At 34.7% G+C, this 22,835-nt stretch overlaps 1 protein-coding gene across 1 annotated transcript in view; it reads right to left on the reverse strand.

Annotated features, from left to right (window-relative positions):
- Window positions 1–10,498: 10,498 nt before the first annotated feature.
- The window catches only part of LOC5575095, a 62,013-nt gene continuing 49,676 nt past the window's right edge, over window positions 10,499–22,835 (reverse strand). Inside the window, exon 2 of the mRNA XM_001661769.2 lies at window positions 10,499–11,670. Within this exon, the coding sequence (XP_001661819.1) occupies window positions 10,499–11,521 (1,023 nt within the window). The 5' untranslated portion in view covers window positions 11,522–11,670. The remainder of the gene's footprint in view (window positions 11,671–22,835) is intronic.

Here is a 22,835-nt window from a genome sequence, read left to right on the forward strand (position 1 = left end):
AATTTAATTGCTTCTACATTATAAGGCTCAAGTATAATCTTAATGTGTCTGTTTAACGGTTACATTTAACATTGTGATAAAACAGCTTCAAAATAAAGAATAAGGTCTATTCTTCCGGTTAAACCAGGTTGAGCTAGATTTAATTGAGACTTAGTATAGAAACAGCGGTTTTAAAGAAACAACATCCGCGAAGTTTGAACATTTAAAAAGAGTAAATTTTAGCAGACATCTCCACAATTCACATGTTACGGAAAATCCGAATAGACACCTATCTATATACTATATCTGTCTAACGATCTATAACTTTGGAGAGTTAATATTCATTAGTAGAAAAAGCAAGAAAAAATATCAGTGAAAGCATTTGCAAACATCATTTTTTTTTACTTTTGGCCAGCTGCCGCTGTACGACGATGCCGTTGTTTACCCTCTAATGACGTTTTTCGCAGGAGAGAGAGAGGTATTCGCTTTGTTTGCCAACGCTCGGAATGGGACCCAGTTTCCGTCCGAATGTAACGTATAGTGCGTTTGTTTGCACTTATTGTCTTTTATGGCCCACCCCGAGTGGGCCCGCTATCTGGAGTAGAGTTGTTTTGATTGCAATAAAAAGCGGAGATATGCTGCACCGCAAACGAGAAGCCGGCCGGGACGCCGATACCGAGTGGGATAAATAATTAGAGAGTTTACAATCGAGCTGTGCTACCTTACTACTTGGCGGTTTGCGCCGCCGCCGCTTGGTGTTTATCTCTGCTGAATCAACAGATCGTTACTACACATTAACGATAGCTAAATTACTCTACTTGAGATTGGAGTACGGTAGTTGATATGGCGGAGCTGATTATGCTAACCATTGTCGTTAGATATGCTATATTAGCTTTCAATCATTCAAAAGCTTAGTAAATCGAAAAGCTATCGGCAAACTTCGGTGGGCTGGTCACATACGACTACAACACTTCTTTGTATGCCTTCACGGATCTATGTAGATCGACACGGACTTTTATGATCCGCGAAAGTTTTCGAATCCGTAGCTGTGTTGTTATATTCACCAAAATGGTTTTGATGAGTGAATTTGATGGATTGACTTATCCACCGATGAACAGAATTCACTCTGTCCAAGAATTGTTACGCCGCTCTTCTGTCAAAACTCTTGGACCGAGTGAATTCTGTTCATTGGTGGATAAGACTATGGACCAATGCACGAGTTCAGTCGTTGACGTTTGAGCGGTGCCATGTTATTTACGTTACCATGGTAGCTAGTGAATACGGCACCGCTCAAATGTCAAATTAGTGAACTCGTGCAAAGGACCATGGACCGATGCACGAGTTCACTAGTTTGAAGTTTGAGCGGTGCCGAATTCACTGGTTGCCATGGTCACATAAATAACACGGCACCGCTAAAACGTCAAATAGTGAACCGGTGCATAGGTCCATAGCGCCGACAATTTTTGTTGCATAGGATTCCGAAAAATTATCTGGGGTTACACCAAAAATCTCTGAAATTCTTCCGGTAATCATCATGGAATCCTTTATTTGAAATCCTTCTGAAATTTATCAGGCTGGGATTCCTCTTGAGACTTTCTTTTGGCTTATCCCGTAAATTCCTCTTGGATTTTTATGAAAATTCTTCCGGGTTTCTTCCGTAAAATTTCGCTGGAGTTCTGCCGAAAATGTTTCTGTGAATGCTTTCCAGAGAGATAGAATTCTTTAAAAGGATCTGGAAATCTTCTGAATAACTTTTGAAGATTTCCTCAGAAATCTTTCGGAGTTTCTTACAAAAATCCCTCAGGATTTCATCCGGAAATCTCTCCAAAATTATTGCATTAAACCCTCTGAAATTTTTCCAGAAACCCATCAGTATTTCCTTCATGAATATCCCTGCGACTTTCTTCGGTATCCCTCTTAGATTCTCTCAGGATCATTCCGATTTTTCTGGGATTCTCCTGAAAATTCGGACGAAACAATAGTAAAAAATCTATTCTTTCTCAGTCAGATGATTCCGTTCAAATTCTTGGGATTCTTCCGGAGATCCCTATTGAATACTTCCGGAAATTCTGTTGAAGTTCTTACAGATACCTCTCGGGGTTTTATTTAACATTTTTTTTTTTCATGGAAATCCATCTGAATTTTTTCAAGAATTTTCTCCGAAATTCTCACGAAAACTCTCAGAAGTTATTTGGAAATCCTCCTAGCTTTTCTCTAGAAACACTTTTTCAATTCAGATTTTTACGGAAATCCTTAAGTAATTATTCCAGAAATCCCTCCCAAATTCATTCATAAATCTCTCTGTGATTATTTCGCATCCCAGAATTCTTCCGGAAATCTTTCTATAATCCCAAAAAAATCCCAAAAGGATTTTCAGAAGAATTCTAGAAAGATATTCGAAAGAGTCCCAAAATTATTGTCTGAAGAATTCCACTGTTATTTCCGGAAGAATACCAGAACGATTCACGGTAGAATCCCAGGAAAACTTCCGATAGCATCCTTGAATAATATCTGGCTGATATGGTATTTTCGGATGAATCTTACAAGTTTTTACGGAAGAACTGGAATACAGCAGGACTTCCGGAAGAAACCCATGAGTATCCCAGAAGAATTTTAGGGAGATACTCGAAAGAATAATCACGCGAAGATTTCTTGAAAAATCCAGGAGCAATGGCCAGAAGCACCCACAAAGAAATTTTAGAAGAACTTATGAAGGAAACTTCGAAAAAAAAATCTAGTAAGAAGTATTCAGAGGATCCTCAGAAAGATTTCCGAAAGATTCCTCCAAAGATATCCAGAAGAATTTCAATAGGATTTTCGTCCCAGAAGAGGGTTAACGAAAAAAATACAGAGGCTTTTTATAATTCCAGAAAGATTTTCGAAAGTATCCGCAAAATATATCCGAAAGTATTCGAAAAAGATTTCCAAAAGCATGTCAGATGATTTTCGCTAGAAACCAGAGCAATTCTCGTAGGAATCCTAGAAGTATTACCGTAATAATTTTAGAAACATTTTTGAAAGAATCTCATAGTTAGGAGGAGCTCCAGAAGACATTCACATCGTGTATTTTTTTTATTCAAAAATACATCATTCTGTAAATCAAAAAATATCGGGGACCTTCTATAAGTTGAGCTGGAGGAAGCCAAATATTTCTATTATGAGCTATATTCAAGACTTTCAAAATGAATATTTGTATTCCTAAGGGCGATTTTTCCATGGGTTAATATATTCATCATGGAAAAGCTTGAGGAGTGCTCGTAGTGATTTGTCTATAACCTTCTCCTCAGGAATACATATAAAGATTCCTCCAGGAATTGTTATGAAGATTCATCTAATGTTTCTCTCAGAAATTTGATTTGAAAAACTTTTAATGATTTCTCAATTTGAATTGAACGATTTGGAAAACTTTAAATGATTTCATCAGTCCAACAATGAAATTCTCACAAGGATTTCCTAGAAAAAATTTTCTAGCTCTACCGATATTCCAGCAATTACTATCTCAGCGTCATAACTACAGAAATATTCCTTCTACAAGAGTACTACCGAGAAATTATACACAGGTTTATTTCAGGTTTGAAAAAATTCGTGTGAAAAATTTCTAGAGAAATCAATCAAGAAAAGCTCTCATGTCATTTATTTGCAGTATGTCATTTTAGAACCACTCCTTCAGGCATTACCCCACAGATTATCACAGGAATTGTTACATTTAATTTACATTAACTAGATTTAACCGGGGATTCTGCATACAATTCTCCAGACATTTTTAGTTCTTTCCAACATTTCTTGAACAATTTCTGAAAAAAATTCTCAATAGATTCTTCAATTTCATAGTTCATTTAGGGTTTAATACCACAACACACTACAGTAACTTTTTCTCTTATTCCTTCAAGAGTCCCACTCGAAGATTTCAGGGGTTTACACTAGATTATCCTGCAGGGTTTCGCTTGGTTAATTTTTCAATAACTACTTCAACAGTTTCTCGGAATGCTTCTTCCAGACTCTCCCAAGAGTCTAGAAGAAATCCGAAAATCTTTAAAAAGCTTCTCCCTTGTGAGAGACGAACCAGCCAAGGGCTGAAAGTCTCTCAAATAAAGAAAATTCATTCATTCATTCTCCCTTGTAGGAATGTATCATCTATTTTATCGCAATCAGTGATATCTCTAGGATTAATTATTTCTGGAAAATTTCCTTAGCATATTTTTGAAAGCGTTCTTACAGAAATCCTGGATGAATTCTTTGAGAACTTCTATGTGGAAGATTTTAGAAAAGCCTGATGTAGTATATTTTTTCTAGAAAAATCTCTCAAGGTAGGTTTAGATACATTTCTAGTTGCAATATTTGCAAAACTTATGAAGGAATCGCATAATGTACTTCAAAAGAAATCTTCGAGTTTTTGACTGAAGCAAATTTAAAAACAACACCTGAATTTCAATCTCAGGAAATTATTGAATATATGTAGTAATCACCCTCATTCTTGTTTACGGCGGATTAAACTTACGATCGAATCCACGGCGCACTTGATTTTGGTGGTGTAAACGGGAATGGCAAACGGATTTCGATCGAAAGAGCATATTCGAACGTAAACAAAGAAAGGGGTGAATATTTGGCGTAACGTCACTAGAAATAGCCAAAAGATTTTTTTTAGAAAGACCCTCTGAGAGATGACTGGTTGGATTTTTTGAGGAATCTTTATTGAAACGTGGTTCTTAATTAGTTTTTTTTTGATCCTTTTTTCCAGGCATGAGGTCTTTAGATTCATATTTCAAGATACTTAGCCGCTAGTATGTTGACTAGTCATATGTCAATTGTATGTTAGCCTAGCAACGCACACTCTTAATTTATAGGGCCCCTGGAATTCAACTCCGCACCGGGCCCCAAAAACTCTAGTTACGCTACTGAGCCCTAGGTTGGAACAATCCTCTATAAAATTTACGGCTGTATTGCATCAAGATTTTTGGTAGAAACTTCAGTAATATATCCGAAAAAAATTTCTAAGAATTTAATTACCAGGATTTTAAAAGAAATCCCAAGGAAATACACGAAAAATTCACAGATGGATTTCCAAGAATCCCAAAAGTATGTCTAGAAGAATCCCAGAAGTAATATCGGAAGGGTCCTATAAAATAGTTTGAAAGAAACTCAGAGTGATATCTTCAAAAATACTGGGATTCCCAAATGAACTTAGAGAGATGTCAGAAATAATCCCAAGATTTCAAGAACAAACCCAGAGGCGGTTTGGAAAAAAGAAGGAAGAGGAATTCAAGGAAGAATCCCAAAGAAATTTCCCGAAGGATTCTAGAGCAATTTCCTCAAGAATAATTAAAAATATTTTCTTAGAATATGTATAACAGATTGCCGTAGCGGTAAACGCGCAGCTGTTCAGAATGACCATGCTAAGGGTCGTGGGTTCGAATCCTGCTGGTCGAGGATCTTTTCGTAAAGGAAATTTTCTCGATTCACTGGGTATAGAGAATCATCGTACCTGCCACCGCTAATTATCCGAACAGCAAAATATTGGGAAGATGATCTCGCATTGAAAACAATGAAAAATCAATGTCCATGTACTTTTTATAATACATCTATATGTTAACACAAAATACAACTTTAAAAAGATTCGAAATGATTGCTTGTTACTGAGATAGGCGAATTTAAATTTTTCGAAGACGTTTTTCCTGAGGGCCGCTAGATGTGATGGAGATGTGTTATCCATAAAATCTAAAAGAAATGAATCCAAATGTCTTATTATTATTTGAAGTAATCTACAGCTTATTGGCTTCAAGTTAGACTGGAAATAGAAAATCATACGGTTGAAACCCAGTGAGTTCTATGGACATTTCCCTTCCGTCATAAAGTTCGAAAAACAGCTCCCTTTAAGACACCTCAATACATTTGGCTTGGTTTTGCAAATATTTTAAATCTGAAATGTGTCAAACTTGCTTCTTAAGAATACAATAAGCCAATGTTTAAAACCATGTAAGAAAACTGAATTTATTAAGCTTGATTGTATAGAGCCATGTCTTCAAAGTTTGTACGGATAATTTGTGGACACCCTGTACACATGCAAAAATTTTGTGCTCATAAGAACACTGAGAAGCAGGCTTTATCCCAGTTGGAACGTAACGCCAGAAAGAAAAAGAAGAAGATGTATAACAATATTATGCTTCAAATCAATTTCTAGTGTAGCACTGGATTTCACTGTAGAGGCAGTAACATCAATATTGAAGTCGAGTCTAGTACACGACACTGAAGACGGCCTTACAGTTGAGGTCGAAATACGCGTATCTGTCAAACTCTTGTGGAATTAAATGGTATAGTACTAAATTCGTTTTTTTTCATCTACTTATCAATATTGTATTTTTTGCATTTATTTTATAAATTGCTATGTTTTTCTTTTATCCTCATGTGTTTTTATTGATTTTCAATCCCGACTGTCTCTCCGTATATCTCCGTATATCGATATGCCAATTATCAAAGGTTACTAGTCCTGAATTCATTGAAAAAAGTTTGAGAACACGAAATGACGTCTGCTTGTTTATTGTTTTCCTGTTAACGGAGTGGTTTTCAATCTAGTATTCATGAAACAATTATTCTTTGTTTCTATCTCCTTCTATCTCGATGATCCGTTCAATATCTAGACATGGACGTAGTATTAGTCCCTCTTTTGATGTTATTTGAACATTTTTTTCGGTCATTTTGACCACATATGATCAATGAACTTGAACAGAGTTGCCTTCGGCAATTTTCAACCATCGAATATCCAACTTCGCCTTTAGGGATGTTTTGTATGTTTTAGTCTCGAAATAATTGATTTGAGTTTTTGTATTTTTGTGTTTAATTTGATTCGTGTCGGAAATTTTTATAATTTTTTTTGCTAACATCTAGGATCATACACACAGGTGGCATAACCAGGGAGTTTATGCGAAAATATGTAAAGCATTGAATCACATTTGTGTGATATTCGGCATAAAAGACCTGGAAAGTCACATTTGAAAAACTCTAAAACGTGTAAAATTAAGGGTAAGATGTCTTCGGCAAAGTTTTTCCCTACAAAATCTCTCAACTTTTCGTAAATGAAGAATGGTACAAACGTTCGATACCCGCACTTAATGATAAAATTAAAAATGTACTGAAAAAATCATTCAAGAAATCAGTGTGCAAAATCTGTACCCCGTTTGGCATAAAGCCGTTTGGCATAAAGTCGTTTGGCATAATGGTCGATTGGCATAATGGTCGTTTGGCATAATGGCCGTTTGGCATAATGATTGATTTAGAATTAATATCAGCATTTTTTAAGCCTTTACTGAGATCAACATCACCGAGCCTATAGCAAAAATGATTGCTATGTCCTCAACAAGCGTGGTGTTCGTTTAGAGATTTTCCAAGCTATGAATGTCAAAAATTGTTGTGACATTAGAGAGCATTACTAAATAAAACTCGTGACGGGTCTGATGGAAGATTCTGGAAATAATAATTTTCTCTACATCCCAGAACATAGAGTATCTTTGAGCTTGTTGAGATATACATATTTAAAAAACAGAAAATTGACAAAGGAAGTTTCCAGATATTAATAAAGGGAATGCTCATAGAATATTTCGCTGCAGATCAAGCTCTGTCCCAGTTTGGACATAACACTTGATGAAAATTACTTGATAAAAGAAGGGAAAATTTATTTGCAAAGTATTAGAAGCTCTAATCCAAAGATCTATTACTGCAGCATAATGCAAAAATAGCCTATGAACGAGAGCAGATTATTTTTAGTTTAAAATGTTTAAGGCTCTTATGCAAAAAAATCTTCTCACAGCATAACTTAACTGAACAACACATTTTTAAAAGAAAATATTTGTGGCAAAACTTTTAAACGATTCAATAAAAATTTTAATTTCGGACGTGTTGATGTACACACAGTCTTTTATCGAAAGAAGGGAAAATTTGTGATTGAGATAATATTTTTCCAGCATATCTCGAAAGGAGATCATACGTTTGCAAAAAATATGTTGAATATTGGCAGATTTTAAAGTTATTATTATTATAACAGCATGTCTTGTAAGAATTGATAAAACAGCTAAATGAATTTAGAATGGTCTACAAAATGCTTGACGTCAAAATAAATAAATATAAAAATGGTTAACATTTAGCTGTACGAAATAGTAAACTTTTAAGCAGTGTAAATATAAAGAACAGCCTGTGTTTAAAAGAAGGCAATATTTATGATTAAACCAGTAGGAGATTGGACGCCCAAAAATTATAAATAAATAAAACGAAAAGACATCAAAAATTGCGTTCAGAATCATGGAAGTGATTGTGCTACTTTTCCCTGAATATCTTTTCTCCGAATGTCGGTTCCCCGAATTCCAGTTCATCGAATGGCCCTTTTCCCCGAATGCCATTTCCCCGAAAAATGGTGCAGAAAGAACGATAAGCAATCGAAAGAAGGAGTTATTCTGCCATTCTCGACTCAATGTTGGCAAAAATGGTGAGAACGTTAATACTCGAAAGAACCGCCAATTATATAAAGAAGGGTGCATATTAGATGAGTAGTTCGTTTACCACCCTGAAATGTTCCAAACGACTTTATGCCAAATGACCATTATGCCAAACGACTTTATGCCAAATGACCTACCACCTTTTTTAATAGCTGGAACACCAAGGGATCTGAAAAATATATAAAAAACTATGGGTGATTGATGAACTTTAAATATTTTTTTGACTTAACTAACGAAAGTCGAACTTTTTCAAAAATTCCAACGGGTACCATATAAACGTAATTTCTCAGAGTTCCCCCATACATCCATTTGGAGGTTGAGCCCCCAAATTTTCTGACAAAGAGAAATTTTGGGATACCTTAATGTGTAGCTAACTACCGGCTAGTTGACCCCCTGATCATATCAATGACTGCATAAACTTCTTCAGCAAGAAAATATTCTGAGTTGGAAAATCTAATAAATTTGACACACTGTTTGTAGAAAAATTCCAACATGAAAACGCACGACTTATTTTCATGATCATATATGAAGGAATTCTCTAAGATATCTACATAAACAAATTGGAGGTTTTGGTTCCAAATTTACTTTATAGTTAGTTAAAGGACACCTTCCAAGCATTTGATCAAAAATATAGCTTTTTAATCTATTAAGTTTTTTTCGCAGGTCATGTGAATAATTCCAGGAATCATTAACATGAATTTAATAGAAGCATTAAGCAGTATTCGCATCAGTGTTGGGAAAGATTCTTACACAATCTTTAGTAGTATGATCGACAAAATAAACACTGAATTCGGTATATAATTATCAGGGCATCAAATAATCCTAGGTAAAATTCTGAGCAGGATTCATATAAAATCTTAGACAGCAGATGGGCTTCTGTCAGCACCTAAGCACAATTTTCACAGTACCTAGCGCAAAGTTCTCTTTTGATCGAAGGCAAGATTTGTTGGAAAATTTTGGGCATCATTCTCACAATATCCCGGACACGATTTGTGTAGAATTCTGGGCAGGACTTTTGGGGACAGAATTTTAGAAATTCTGACAGAATATTTTGTTTCTGAGATGGTTTGTTATAGCATCTTGGAATTTGTTCTCATGAAATTCATGACAAGATTCTTAAAAAAACTGAGCTAGATGACATAAGCCTGAGCACAATTTTCACGAAATCTTTGTTAAGATGCTCACTGCCCATAAAGGCATAACTGTCCCATATGAAAATAGTAGGCATTGAGAAAACAGCGCTCAAAGTTTGAAGTTTGTCTTCTCATAAAAATGTTCATAATTTTCTTGTACATTTTTACATTCCATATTCATTTCACACAACCACAATATTACTCATTTGCTTCTATTGATTAGCAAAAGTATAAACTTGAATACAATTCACGTTTTGCAGTTGCTATTTGGGTTCAAAGTTCATCGAGTAATGAGTCGATGTCATGGAGGTTTTACTGTATTTTATAGACTAACTATTGTTCGACTTTTTAATGGACTTTTGTCGACTAAAAATGGCCCGCAGATCAAAAAGGTTAGGCAGGCCTGATTTAATTTGTTATTCATTTATTACGCAATACAACTAAAATATCTTTTTGTAGCGCTGAAATACATATACAAAAAAACGGATCACGGGCTATCCTGTTAATCTAAATGTTTCTGTGGGCATATTTAGAAGCTTACCATATTCGAAACAGGTAAATTGAGTGGTCATCATTACGATGCTAAAAATGTTAATAAAAACCGTTCGATTTGGCACGATCCGATAAAAAAAAAGGATTTTGTTTAGCATGTTGCCAAAATCGAACAGGTACTGAAATTGCAATTCACAGACAATGTTAATCAAACGAGCAGATCAATCATCATTTGTGCAACAAAGCAGCGCGAGACGATCTCACTTCCACCACTAGTGAAAGTAGACGCGCTTCTGTGTGCCAGAATCCAAACCTAAATCAACGGCAGAAGCAGACCCTCCAACAGTAGTCTCAACCTAAACCCAAAGGTTACCGCCAGCCAAGGGTTACGACAAATCGAATTGAGAAATATCACTTACCATTTTCAGCGCCTACTGAGTCACGATCGGCAGCAGCCGTCCCCACGGGTGATGATTCATCCGCTTCGGTGATCACTTCTCCCTCAATCGGGTTCAAATTGCCGCCGGTTTCTTTGTTGCTACTACTGTGACCGGGGGCAGCAAAGGTCCGCCGCAATGGCGAGGCCCTTTGGAATGCATTCAAAAACTGCACCCGCTTCCTCTTCGGGAGGGTGCAGAAATTTTCGATATCAATGTAACCGATCGTGGACGGCGAATCACTCGTTTCTTCGCCACCCACTGCGTGATCTTCGATTTCTTCTTCCACCTCTTTTTGAACTTCTTCGTCATCACTGGAAAACTGACCCTCGGAATCCAGCCCATCAATCTCATCCAAGTAGGCATCCAACTCGGACAGATAGTCGTGCAACTTGGCATTTGGATCCTCCAGGAAACTTTCCACAAACTTCTGATTCAACTTTAGCTTTTTCTTCTTCAGGGTACAATAGCTTCCGACTCCCTCGTCTACCAGAGACGTTTCACGCACATCACTAGATCCGTTACTTTGGGACCCACAACCACCACTGCCTGTATCCACCGCCTTCTGCGATATAGATCGTTTCTTCCGAAGCGTACAGAAATTTGCAATCCCTGCATCACCACCTTCACCCACTTCCTCCCCACAATCTTCCCAGCTTTTCTCACAGAAGTTCTCGAATGTGCACATGTTTTCTTCGTACAGCAGATTCCGGTTCAGCTCACTGCGATTATCCTCTCCGTCTCCCAAGTAGAATGCCCCTCTTAGGGAGGACGATTCTCGATCACCTCCGACAACCGGCGTGTTACCCATAGTCCCAGTTCCCTTGGATCCTCGGATCGTACAGAACTTCCCGATTCGGGAGGCGTCCAATTCTCGACTGCCATCGCTCTCGGATTGGCCATCGAGGCCATTAGCGGTCCCATTCAAATTGGTCCTGTTGTTGCGAAGGGTGCAATAGTGACGTGGGTCATTGGGGCCGCCGTTGATTGAACCCATCTTTCCTAAGCCGGTAGCCGGTGGCCCTGTAGTCGTCAATTGATGGGCGCTGATTTTAGCGGCGGATGTGCAAGTTTTGGCACCTGGCGGAGAATAACAGCTCTGTTATTGTGGCAGGTCGCCTCATTGTGGTCATCGGTATTCGCTATCTGGAATGGACACGGAAGATAGAACAAAGAAAGGTGTTAAGTTTAGGAAGGCTCAATTACATGGTTCTCATTGAAAAAAGAGATAGATGGAGCAAAAAATAGAGATGAGCAAAAATATAGTTTGAGATAGCAAACTTGAATCAAATATGTGCAAACATTGGCCATGGCCTATTTGACACCCTTACTAGTAGCGACAGAGAACAGACATAAACCAAAAAAGACCACACGTAAACCAAAGAAACAAAATAGTAGCAAACAAAAACCAGGTGTCTTCATTAGAATTTTCTCAAAAAAAAAATCCCACCAGACATTGCTCTAGGGAAATTTATAGAAGTTTTTGAGAATTTCTCATGATATTAAGACAAATATTGCTGCTCGTATATAGTTTTTTAACGATTTTCATCTCAAAAATCCATCACCAATAACTTCAGGTATTTGCTCAAGGTTAACTTCACATAAGGTGTTTTAACGGACTTCGTAAGCAATTCTTCCAAGAGCTTGGGTCAAGATTCCTTCAATAATTCAACCAAGTTATTTTAGAGAATGACCCCAAACATTACTCCGAAGATTCCACCATCAATTCCTCCAAAGATTCTATCCAAGTATTCATACAGCTTTTCATTGATCGGCATCCTGTTCAACTCAACATCAGGAATTTTTAAATTTTCGTTTATGCTCTCTTTTTGAACAGGAATTCCTTTTTGGTATTTATCAATGAAAGCTCATATGAATTCATCCAGGAATAGTTCTAAATATGTTCCCGGACGTTGGAGAAATTTATCCGAAATTATTAGAGAAATACCTTAAAAAAACAGGATTGATTTCAAAAAGGAAGTCATGAAACTTCTGTAAATGGTCCTGATAAACTTCTACAAAGGTTTGTGAAAGATCTCGTGGACTCTTTGGAAAGTCTTGGACGATTTTAAACTAAGATAATTGTTGAAGCATCTTCCGAACGAATTACTTGACAACACAGGATGAAATCCATGAAAAATTATGTGAAAATGGCCGGAGGAATTAGTGAAATAATTGCTGTAGTATTTTCTGCATTTTACTTGAAAAATTACTCGAGAATTTTTTCGAAGAACAACAGAAGTAATCCCTGGATGAAATGCTGTCAAATTTATGAAGGAAATTAATGAGGTCCTACTTGGTTGTTGAACAATTTATGGAAAAGTTGTTAGTAGATCTCTCGGAATGATCTCTGGAAGAATTTATGGAAAAATGTCTAATAAAATAATACAAAAATGGCGAGGATAAAAACTAAAAAACGACGTTGGAACTACCGGACGAATTTTGTAGATTTCGTGAAATAAAAAAGAAAGTTGATCGATTATAATCAAAAACACTGAAATAAATCATAATGAACTTTTTTGGAAGAACTCTGTACAGCAAACCCTTTGAAAATGAGAAATTTGGGAAGAAATTCCTGCAGAACTTGTGGACTAGTTTCGTAATTTCTTAAGATTTATCGTGTGCCTTTTGAACTTTGCATCAGGATTCATTTGAAGCAGAACAAAGGAATGAACATAGAGACCGTTTTGGTTAGAAAAGCGACTTCAAATACCTTCCATTGAAAATAGATATTTGTATTGAAATAGTGACCAATTCTCTGAAAACAAACCCTGCTACCAGTCCTGTTATCCTGAATGTTTCATATTTTTTTGCATGAAACAAACCCATCTAAAGTAAGTCCAAATTTCCCTTTTTAACATAGTGGACAGTGTGACGAGCTGTTGGATAGATGTTTTCAAATAACCTCAAGGAACTGTCAACTCAAGGAATTTTCTTGAAATGCCTGCAGATATTGCTCTAGTAGTTTTTCAGTGGGAATCTTCGTAGAATTTCACCATGAATTCTTGAAGGTTTTTCAACAAAAGTATTCCTTTAACACATCACTAACAAAAAGAATTATTTCAAAAACCTTTCAAAAAATTTTTGTAAGTTCTTGTAAAAGTTCGAATCAAAATTCTTCGTAGAAACATGCTAAATGCATGGTGTTTCTCATTCTTATATTCATAAGTTTATATGGGTTTAAAATTTTTCAACTTTTCTAAACATGATTTGCATGGCCATGAATGGCACTATAGAACACTTATTTCTAACATGAGTTTTGAAACTGATAGAAGCAAATAAAATGCTGCTTTAACTAATAATGGACACACTTATCGTGTTGACATGATATTGATAAATCTAAGTAAATAAAACCCAGATTTTGAAGTAGGTATACCATTTAAGTCCACTAGAGTTTGTATCCTTACACATATACGCATATTTCGATCTCAACTGTAAGGCCGTCTTCAAAGTCGTGCACTAGACCAAAGATGGTTAGAAGAAAAAGATAACCGACTCCCGTCTCTTCTAGGCGACATGAATAGCGCCGCTCTGGTGAGTCAAAAGCCAACTAATATGCAACGTTCTCCTAGTTACCACCAGATGTTGAGGTGTTCGTTTATGACATTCACGCTTGAAAAATGGTACACAGCCCAAACGGGGATGTCCGATATTGCCAATCATCTCTGAATGGCATGAAATGTGAGAAAAAGAAGAAAAAAACAGCACATGGACATTTTTGGTATGTATAAAAATTGCTCAAATTTTGTGTTGGTCCAGAAAAGCCTGATGTTATGTGAGTCGAACTTCCTTCTGTGTACCACTTTTTAAGCGTGGTTGTTTTGATTTCTTCCACTTTTCATTTTTTGATTGCACGATGAATTAAATTTAGCTGAATATAATGTTTACGCGCTTTTAATTCAACAGATGGGAATAGTGTTACTTGAGTAACGTGTCGTCGTCAAAATATATGACAAAATAAAGAGTCGATCATCTTTTTCCTTTTAACCATCTTTGACTAGACCTGACTTGTTTCATTTCATGTTTCATGTTACAATCATAAGTTTGTTCAATTCAAAAACACATTGCCTTGCTGCAGGAGTATTCCACGATTCAATGTGTATCAATGTAATTATTAAATGCAGGGCTTCAATACTGAGAAAATTGAGAGTATCTCTCGCTCATTAGTCTCTGTAACACTCATGATCCACAACACATCATGAGAGTCGTTAAACAGTCTACTGTCACAGTAGACGATAAACAGTCTATTTCCACAGCTCTGATTATATCGGAAGGATAACAGTACATGATTAAACCCATCTAATCAGTTCCAAACCTGGAGGGCACTATTGCTATAGGATGTTCTGGGATTGTTCATCATTCCAGTAAAGTGAAACATGTTGAATAAGCGAGAAAAATGGGTTTTATCATGGCCCCTTTCTTTGGAGCTCTCGTTCGCTGCTGCTATTTATCAAGCTTGTTACTTGCGAAACATTGCCGATCATGGTCCGCTACAGATGTGATGTTTTTCTTCGCTTGCTTTGATCGGGCTTTGAATTCAATTGAGAATGTATTCTGCAATGCCTGATTGAATGTGGAATTTTTAAAAGTTGATCAATATTGATCCCCGGATTACGGTACCTAATCCCTGGTAAATCCATCAAAAACTGTGCCAAGGATTACTTTCATGATTCATCCTTCAAAAAATTTCTCACCAATTATTGAACAATTTTTCTCAAGAATTCTCCACCGGTTACTTCCGAGTAACTTTTGTTAATAATTTAAAAATTCGATAGTCAAAATCAGCAGGTATGCGACAAATTTATTCAAAGAAAACGTTAAAATATCTTCTAAAAATTCCAATGTATTTTTAGCTTCAGGATATTAGTGAATTTATGCAAATGCATGTTCTAAGAAATCCTGGTTGTGACGCTGCTGCTATAATAATGGACAACTGCAATACAGAAAATCCGATGCATTTGTACCGATTCACAGATCTTTTTTAAGACACCAACACAATAATAGGGTAACCAATATATTTTGGACCCCTATATATTTTGGACCCCCTTGGCCATTTTCCTGCAAATTTCCCAGTTTATATCGAAAGACCAACTCAATTTGCATGCCATTTGGAAAGATAGGACTATTCTGCACTTGCATCAACCGTTTGTATAAAGAAAATGTGTTGATTTTATCTGAAATTAATTTAATTTAATCGGTGCATCCATGCAACCGTTACAACACGTTACACACAGAAATTGGAGCCGTCAGAAATTTTTCAAAAGTAAACAAAAACTTTTTTTAAATTTCTGGACAAAAAGCGTAGAATTTCTCCGGTTTTCCATTGTCGATCGATTGATTAGACTATGGGCAAGCATATTATATATCCAGTGTCATGGACTTTGTCGCCAAATGATAAAAAAATGCCGAGGGTCCAAAATGTATTGGTGTGTCCAAAATAATGGAAAACAGTGCTTCATAATTTAATTATTTTCGGCTTTTGGATCCTACATGACTGTTTGGGCATTTTTATCTCGTAGAGGAAGTTTTTCTTTACATTTTGACATGTTCTTTGACTTGGTTACGCTGTGCAATTAATTAATTGGGACACAAAACTAAAATCACTTCCTTAGGGGGTCCAAAATACGACCGTTACCCTACTTCCTGTAAATGGTAATGCTCTTTGAAGGAAGCACCACACTAGACAATGGAATAGTATGCAACGCCCAGTGGCGGGATACCTCTAAGCATTTAGCAAACTATAAATGTTCAGAAATTTAATCAGTAGTTCTTTAAAAAATATCTTCTGGAAAACCTCTTTAGGTCTGATGTAGGTTTTTTTTAAAGTTTACGAGTTGCACGGTTTTCCAGAACCAGCTCGTAGAAATATTTCCTAGAGTTCATGCAGGAATTCTTCAATAGTTGCTTCTAATAGTTGCTGATATTTATTAGGAAATTTCTATAGGGAATCTAGCAGAATTTTGTTCGAAGAATCCTCCAAGAGAATTCATTCATTTTCTTCAAATGTTTTTACCGATTCTCCTAAAAATTTTGTCATATATTACTCCATTATTTTCTTAAGTTAATTGAGTGAGTTATACATCAATTCCCAAGTAGGTTTCAGAATTGCTTCTGCCATGAACATTTGACAAAAAAATCTGCGTTTTTTAAGTTGTTCTTCCGAACTATGGAAATTTGCATAATTTCCCCTAGAATTTCGTTCCAAGTTTCTGCTATAATTACATGGATAATTAGATTCCAAGAAAGTAACAATTTATACTTGAGATCCTCCATCGATGTCTTCTTGGAATTCATCAGGAATACTACCCTTTTCAAAATCATAAATTAATTCGGCTGTTCATTCAAACACTACTCTATTACAACAGAAATTCTATGAATATTTCTTCTGGAATTTATCTAGGAGTCATTCTATAAACATTTCCCGATCTTTCTACAGAGCACTTTTCTGGATTTTTTCATGGATTAATTTCAGGTATTATAATCAGATATAATACAATATTTTTGTGATTTCTACAGGAATTAAGATTAAAAGTGAAGCCAGATGTAAGAAGATTAGTAATTTGCAGCATAATTTATGGAGATTTTTATATTTTGCATAAAGGACTTAAAGGAGCGATGTTGTTCCTGGCATAATGCCTGAAGAAATGTTTTACATTATTCCCAGATTATTATCAATGTAAATTTTAAATGAAACTTATTAAAAAATGCTTGAATTAATATTATGTTTTTCTTTGAGCAATAGCTGGTGGATTAATTATTTTAAGATTTTTTTCACATTTTACCGATACATCTGGGAGAATTTTCGATGAAAGGCCAGCTGATATGTCTTGCTGACATTATTTTCGACACAAATGCATTAAGGCATTGGAATGAGAATTTAAGAAGTATGTTTTAGTCAACAAATTTTTTTTGATCATAACTGTATTCTGATTATTATTATATTTGTATTCTGAATCTTGTAAGAATTTGTAATTAGGCCTAAGGGTAAAAATCACGATTTTTTGAGAAGTCATTTAAAATATTTTGATATTATATAAGTATTTTTTGGCAAGAACATATCAATCAATCTAGTGAAATTGAACAAATTTATTGGGGAACGGTCTCAGAAGCTTCTCAATTATTTATCTGGCGATCTTTTTCTCAGTATTTTGACGGAATTTCAAAAGGATAATTGTATTTATTCATTGTGGAAAAATCTATAAGAGATCATTTGACAAAATTCTGCCAATTTTTACACAAAAATCTCGTAGAAATATCTAGTTGAAATTTTTAAAAACAATATGGAACGAAATTATATGAGAAATCTAATTTTCTTTTCTTTTTTTTGCTTAAAGCATTCCATTATGGATTATTCTAGAGTTTTCATAAGGAGTGCCTTCCTCAGAAGTTTTACGGAAGATTTTTTCAATAATAGCATTTTGAATTACTGTAAGAATACGTCAGTTTTTACATCTCGAATTATGTCAAGATATCTGCCAGAATTTCTTTATTGAACTTTTGGATTCTCCGATGATTTATCAGCAATTATTGTAAGCATTCCGCCAACGAATTTTATCATAGCCTTATCCCGAAGAGTTGATAACTATTCTAAAAATTATTTCCATAAAGCTACAGTGCTGTTCTGAATAATAGCAGCGCATGTCGATTTTCATACAAAATGCTCAACTTTGACATGCTGTAGTTTTGTTCCCTTTCAAGCAATCGAGTTGAAATTTTTTCCACAGAACTACAAATATGATCAATTTTGTAAACACAAAATTTCAAAATTTTCTAAGCCCCTGCCGGAAAGTGAGATACTAGGTGAAATTGTGAAGGTGAAATAGCAGTATTAAAAATTTGAATTTCGGCTTGACATTATAGTTTTAAATTGTATATCACTTACCATTGGAACAATCTCCTCCTACTTATCAAACCTACACCTAAACCGAAAATGTTTAAAATATTTGTAGAAGAAAAATTTCAAAATGAAAAACTGCTATTTTTTCGAAAAATTTCACCTAGTGTCTCACTTTTCGGCAGGGACTCAGAAAAAACTGAAATTTTGTAGTTACAAAATTGATCATATGTGTAGTTCTGTGGAGAAAATTTCAACTCGATTGCTTGAAAGGGAACAAAACTACAGCATGTCAAAGTTGAGCATTTTGTATGAAAATTGACATGCGCTGCTATTATTCAGAACAGCACTGTACATCTAAGAATAACTGTAAAATGAATCTACTAAGAAATGCCATAAGAAATTCTTAAACATCTCAATGAAGATGTTCTCTCTGAATGCCGTCATATGTATATCTGTGAATTCTAGTAGAAACTCCATTTTCTTTAATTATTTTGCGTATCATAAGATTCGTATAAGAAGATTCCGTTACCATTCTCGTAATTTATGATAAATAATAAGGATCTTTAGATAATTTTTATCAAATTTTCAATAAGGTTTGTTAGATACATTGTTATTTAAATGTTATTTATAGATAAATTCTTTCGATATAAAATATTGTTTAAGAGCAATTTTTACATATTTGATAAATTTTGTTTTTCATGAACATATTATAAATTGTTTTTCATGATATTAGTCATAATTCATTAGGAATTTTTCAGTCAGGCAAAAAACCTGGAATAATAATGTTTGGATTGAAAATTTTAACTTCTAGCATGTATAATTCTCACAAAACTTTTCGGAAGAAGTTATAACGTTGTACCTGGGAAAATCATAAAGTTGTATCTAGCGGATTTTTTTTAGGATTTTTAGTAAAATCTATTATTGAGATAAAAAGTGGAAAAATAACTCTAAAGTTTGTAGTAAAGTTTCTGGAACAATTTTCAGAAGAAAATCTTTAGAGCTTTTGATGAAAATCTTCAAAAACAAATATTGGTGGGATTTAGGAACTTCTGGTGGATTTCCTTGAATGATTATAGCAGAAACTTAGGAATACACTACACTGATACACTTTCTGGTGGGCGTTCTGATTCTGAGTGGGATTTGGAGAAATATTCAAAACAATACAAAAAAGAGTTTCTTGAAATATATCCGGTAGAATAATTTAAGCAGTATATTGTGGAATTTCTAGAGGTAAGATGTGATATAATTCATGATAGAATATCCATCAGAAATTTCTTAGCATACTATTAGAGGGAATCGAACTAATGGAAAATTTAAGTAATTCGAAATTTTGGAAAATTAAAGTAAAAAGGATTATCGTTCTCCTTGAGGAAATCCAAATGTTCTATCGAATATCAAGATGCATTTCCCATAGTTTTTTGCAATGTTTTTAAGTCAGAAAATTAACGATGACTTATTCGTGGTTAGTAAGATATATTTGAAATATGCATGGGAATCGTGGGTTTGAGTCTTGCCACGCTTCTTAGCATAATGTGGCATAAAGTTACCATAAAAACATTTCATGTTAGTTAACATGGTTATATCTGCCTATTTTAAACACGTTTCTTAAACCTTTCAGTCGTCGCGCGGTTTGCCGCCTTAAGAACCACAACGCTGATGTTGTGTACGATAAGCGAGGTTTTTTCACCACTGTTGTACAAACTACAACAGCACGACGACTCAAGTGTTAAAAATATTGTTTTTTATTTCATATATGATATCCTAAAAATATTCTGGGGGAGCTTGGAGGATTCTGGAGGGGTTTTTCCAAGTTTTAAAAAATAGTTTTTTTTATTGATGTTTAAATGAAACTTAAACTATAATTTATTTTAATTTTTTGGGAATTCAATCCATCGAGACTGCGAAATTGAATTTTAACTTTTGTATTCGACCTAGTTTGATTGAAATTACCAAATTTAATTTCGATTATTTCAAATTTTTTAACATTTTGGTAGTCTACATACAAAATTCGTTGTTTTTTTCTGTATGGTTAAACACAATACCGTAATCCGGGGTATCATTGATCAGCGGGGTAACATTGATCGGAATGACCCATCTCGTAAAAAGTTCGTATCGCCATTTATAGAAGGAACATTTTCAAATCATGAAAGCTAATGAAAGTGAAGATTTTTGCACAAATTGCGTTTAACTTATGCGTAAATTTATCAACTTTTTGAAAAAATTATTTCAATGGGTAAGGATGACGCTATTCACGTCTGACATAAGTTCTACAAACGGTATGAGCAAGGAAAATGCGGTTCTTACTAAAAATGACATCACCGAAAACGATTCCGTTGTCAAAACTTTCATAAGTATGCCCAATACTCAACATTAACGAATTACTGTTAAGAATATAGAATTCCCGTAGGAAATTGCCTACTTTTAGGCGTATTTCGTGGTTCGAGGTGTTTTTAATTTTAAAATAACTTAAAAAGTAAATGACTTGTAAGCGCTTGGCTTTCATATTCAGCTTCGGAGGCCATGATTTAAGTAAGCAACGACATTTTCAATATTACCGAACATTGTTTACATAGGTGATCAATGTTACCCCATATCAGCTAAATCAAAAATTCACTTAAAACATTTTTTTAAACATGCTTAAATCTTTCAAAAAACAAAATGCAGTATATAGTCACGAGCTATGGGTGGCAGTACTTGTTTTAAAAATATAAAATTTGCAAATATTTAACACGCAGAGGAAAATATTGTAAAAGCTAAAGAATTCTGTATTGAATCAACAAATTTTATTGTTGACTCACGGCTTACCAGCATCTTTTTTTGATTCAAAAATTCAATTTTGAAAAATAAATTTGTTGTTTCTAAAAAATGCTCAAAAAGGCAAGCTGTCAAAGACAAATGTGAAATATTGTAGAAACAACAATTATGATTTGTAGAATCAACAAAAGCTATTCATTGATGTAACAAAAGAAGACGTATTGAAATAAAAAATCGTGTTTGTTGAGTTTATGGATGTTCAATAACGAATGGACAACAATTTGTTGTGATTCATGTTATATAAGTTCAAAAATTATGGTATACAAAACCACACGCTGAAAGAGTGTCAATTCCATTCTTTCTTAGGAATGCCAAAATATCGACACGATTCCGATCCTGTGTCATCTGACGAGGCCTGGATTGTAAATTTTCTAAAAAGGAACATAATTAAACTACTTCAACAACAATTATGTCAATTTTTCGCAAATTACCTGCATCGCTGATCATCCATTTTCATTTTTGTATTTCAGTATTTCTTTCCAAGACAGTAATAAAAAAGATTTTCCAACAATCTTCACGAATGCTGACTCACTAAAATGTTTGTAAACATGCGTAACAACCGGTTTCACTTTATCGCACAAAATTTTTGATTTAATAAAAATTAATTTTTGATTCAATAAAAATAAATGTTTGATTCAATAAAATTAAATTTTTGATTCAACAAATACAATCAGTTAAAATTAAAATCGTACCGAAAGTATTATTTCTACTGGAAGTTTTGTTGCTTCAAAAATAAGGTTGCATTGAATTGAATAATTAAATGCATTAATTCAAAGGGCATAGAACAGGTTATTTCTAAAGACTGTGATCTTCGAATCAACACAGCAGTTTTATTCTGCGTGTAAGAAATATTCAAAAAATGATCAATGTTACCCCGGATTACGGTACTCCTAAGTTCTTCAAAAAGTATCTTTTCTGTAGTGAAATTAGCATAGACTTCATTATTTTGTATGCTAATCTAAAATCTAATTTATGTGGATAATGAGGCACAAATTCAGCATACAAGTCGATAAACTGGTATGCAAGTTGATTGAAATCAATAAAAAATGGATTTTCATCATTCAAATTCTCAGATATCAGGAGTCCCTGGAGAAACATTGGGCCATAGAGTATCTTTGTACCTGCTATACGATATACGAATGCAAAAAAATAACGGTCAACTGGTAAGGAAAGCTTTTATATAATAACTGTGGAAGTGCTCAAAGCTGAGAAGCAGGCTCCATTCCACTTGGAATATAACGCCAGCAAGAAGAACAAGATGACAAAACACTCTTTCCGCCAATCTGTTCAACATTTCTAACCGGGTTTGCTACAGATCGCTGCAATCTGATGTTCTTTCAGATAAGGGCTTAACCAACATGAACAATTTTTATTCATTGATCTTCTCTATAGTGATAGATAAAGCAATTATTTTTCTTTATCCTACAGCCCGAAAACATGTTACGAAAAGTGAATCAATTTTTTGCCTTAGTGCAAGAAGAGCAACGATAAAGTGAAATCGATGAATGCAGATAAGCCCTTATGAAAAATCAATGTCTAATTGAGATCACAGTAATGTGTATAATCTTGTCAAAGGAAGAAATTTAATTCATATTAACCCCTCTACTGGCAGCACAGTTTTTAATCACAAAAAAACATTTAAATCGCGATAACTTTTTTG

Source organism: Aedes aegypti, chromosome 3 (assembly GCF_002204515.2).
Source record: "Aedes aegypti strain LVP_AGWG chromosome 3, AaegL5.0 Primary Assembly, whole genome shotgun sequence".
Classification (NCBI taxonomy): Eukaryota; Metazoa; Arthropoda; class Insecta; order Diptera; family Culicidae; genus Aedes; species Aedes aegypti.